The sequence below is a fragment of the Merops nubicus genome, unplaced genomic scaffold (assembly GCF_000691845.1).
Source record: "Merops nubicus isolate BGI_N331 unplaced genomic scaffold, ASM69184v1 scaffold48194, whole genome shotgun sequence".
NCBI classification, from domain to species: Eukaryota; Metazoa; Chordata; class Aves; order Coraciiformes; family Meropidae; genus Merops; species Merops nubicus.
Window position 1 is genome coordinate 1 of NW_008607204.1, and position 2830 is coordinate 2830.

At 39.6% G+C, this 2830-nt stretch overlaps 1 protein-coding gene across 1 annotated transcript; it reads left to right on the top strand.

Moving 5' to 3' along the window:
- Window positions 1-82: 82 nt before the first annotated feature.
- Window positions 83-2496, top strand: LOC103772517 (trafficking protein particle complex subunit 11-like; the record flags this gene model as incomplete). The annotated part of the gene is made up of 3 exons (XM_008939851.1): window positions 83-216; window positions 613-780; window positions 2051-2496. Coding segments are annotated over 3 exons (347 nt in total), but the record flags the coding sequence as incomplete, so codon positions are not given.
- Window positions 2497-2830: the final 334 nt, after the last annotated feature.

Sequence of the window (2830 nt, forward strand, 5' to 3'; positions counted from 1 at the left end):
TATATTTATGTACATATATATATATATATATGGAACTTTGAAGTGTATTTTGTATCTGAGATTACTTACTTCTTTTCCAAAGATCTGCCATCATTTGGTCGAGTCCGAGAATCCCTACCTGTCAGATATCACCTGCAAAATAAGACCAGCTTAGTCCAGGATGTGGAGGTGTCAGTGGAACCCAGTGATGCCTTCATGTTCTCTGGCCTTAAACAGGTACAAAATTGTCACATCTGCTGATCATTCTGACTGGTAGTGAGGAATACATTGAGTGGACTTACAATGATGTGCAAAGAGAACAAACTCACTGGTTTTTAGATGTTTAAAGTAGGGTTATATTCTGTCTGGAAGAATGCATGGGTGCAGACTCCATTTAAAGAAGGGCTAAATGGAAGCCTGACTAGGAGCTGCTTGTCATGTTATTTATGGGTAATGGTATTTCAGTATAGAAGTAATAGTTTAACTAGAATTAGGAAAGCAGGTGCATTCTTCCCAATTTCAGAAAGTAAACAGTGTATAAATAGGGAGTAAAACAGAGCACTGGTTTTGGTCATAGAGCAGAATTTACCTGTGTTTATGGCTCTTTTTTTTTTTTTAATTTTCTTTTTTAAGATCCGACTAAGAATCCTTCCTGGCACACAGCAGGAAATGTTATATAACTTCTATCCTCTGATGGCTGGATATCAGCAGTTACCATCTCTTCATGTTAACTTGCTACGATTCCCAAACTTCACTAATCAGTTGCTCAGACGATTCATACCGACACACATTTTTGTGAAGGTGAGACTGTGAGAAGTAACGTGTTTAAAGGCTTCCCATGAAGCTGCTCAGTTTTGGGGGGCTACCATGCCAGCTCTGTTCAAAGCTGAGTGTTTTCTAAGCAAACTAAAATGGCCAGCTTGTAGCAGTTACTTGCTTTGAAAAGTCTAGGGTTGTGCATTGCTGTCACCAAAATCCTTTAGAAAACTGTTTAAGTGCAACAGGTATTTGGTTACAATTAGGCAAACTAGCTGAATGTGCTTAGGCTGTTCCTGTTACTCTGTGTCTCACTCTGTAAAATGAATTTTAAAGTTGAATCGTTGCATCTAGATTTTTTTTTTTCCTTAAGTGATATGACTCTGTTGACAAGTCATGTCATAAAAAATAGATCACAGGCTTCTTCTGACTTTTTAAGAATAATTTCAATCTAGTTACTCAAAACAATGCTCTCTCATTCCACTGCTGTTGTCTCCAGGATATTGTATTCACTTTTTAGTCAGGCTCTTAGCAAGCAAGGAACCTGAAGAGTTTGTTTATATGACTTGAGGTGGACTTGTTCAGACATCTGTACTCCTGTTTCCAGGAAACGGGCCTGGCGTTCTTTCAATTTTGTTTTAGCCAAGAGAGATAGGCAGAACCTTTTGCATATGCTGTCAGTCAGTGGCTTTTCTAGATTAGTTGTCAAGATGTCCTCCTAAGTCAACACAAAAGCCTTTTTTTCCTCAAAAGCATAGTGTTCTCGACATTCCTGTGGAATCTCTCAGACTTCAAAAAAATTCTTTGCTTTTCCTTTGGACTTGTTGGGACCTCAAAAAACCTTACTGTACCTGCCAGCTGTGGTGCCGTGGAAGTGCCCGTGCCCACGGGTTGGCAGGGCCCGGGATCGAGACCCACCTGCAGCCTCCACCCCCTCTTATGGTTGGACTCGATGATCCTGAGGGCATTCCTAAACAATTCCATGATGCCTTGTCTTTAAAACATCCTCCTTGCTCTCTCCCATCTCTAGCAATTCTACTTAAAATTCCTCCAAGAAACAGGGCAGTTAAGGAGCTGAGGCTTCTACCGAGTACTCACTGGGTCAAACTGAAATTTCAGCTGGATGTCCTCTGTGTTTGTGCTCCTGTTGGAAACCAGTAGAAGTAAGGATAGGCTTAGTGCCACACTTGTGTACTAGAGCTGCACTGATCAACACAATGTGTGTTGCCAAGTGAGTTTCGTAACAGCCTTGGTGGTTTACATGCTTTGTTGTTGGTTTGTGGGGGTTTTCTTTAATTCTGTCTTTTTCTTAAAGCCTCAGGGTCGTCAGGCAGACGATAACTCGATTGCAGCTGCGTAACTGTGAGACCTGTACCTCTGCACTTAAGGAAAGTGGGATGTTGCACAGAATATGTAAAGCTCACTCCGGAAGCATGGCTTTGATCAAATCATAAGAATTAAATTTTATTTTTAAATTACAACTCTCAGCAGAACTAATGTTTTAAAAAAAACATTGTCTTTCATATGCTTTCTTTAAGGAATAAATGTGGGGAAAACTTGGTGCTTTATTTAACAGGAACATTCTTTTGAAGTTAATTTTGAATGTCAAACTCTTAGAAGTATTATTAAGGCATATTAAATGTCTTGAGTATTTAAGTAAAGAAGTGCTAATTCATTTGACCAAAACCAAAAGACATTTTCCTAATTAACAGTAAGTTGAAGTACAAAGTTTGTACTTACTAGACATTTACAACATTGAAAACGATCATTCTTTACAGAAGTGTTTTTCTGTGCCACTTGTGTTGAGGGCAGAACACAGTATGAGGCAGCACAAACTGCAAATGGTTACGCTGTACTCTTGGAGATGAGTGGCTTGCTTGTTCCTTGAAACCAGAAATCTAAAAGGCACTGCTTCTCCTGGGTAAGTCACACAGCCAAATTTGAAGTCAGTGGCTAGTCTAGTGAACACGAAGATTCATTCCTAGCAGTTGAATTACCCAACCTGAAGTTGATATGGTTTTGGATTATTTTTACACCCACAGCTGCGAGATGAAAGATGTGTCTCAGTAGCCTCCTGCTGACTGAATTTAAAAAG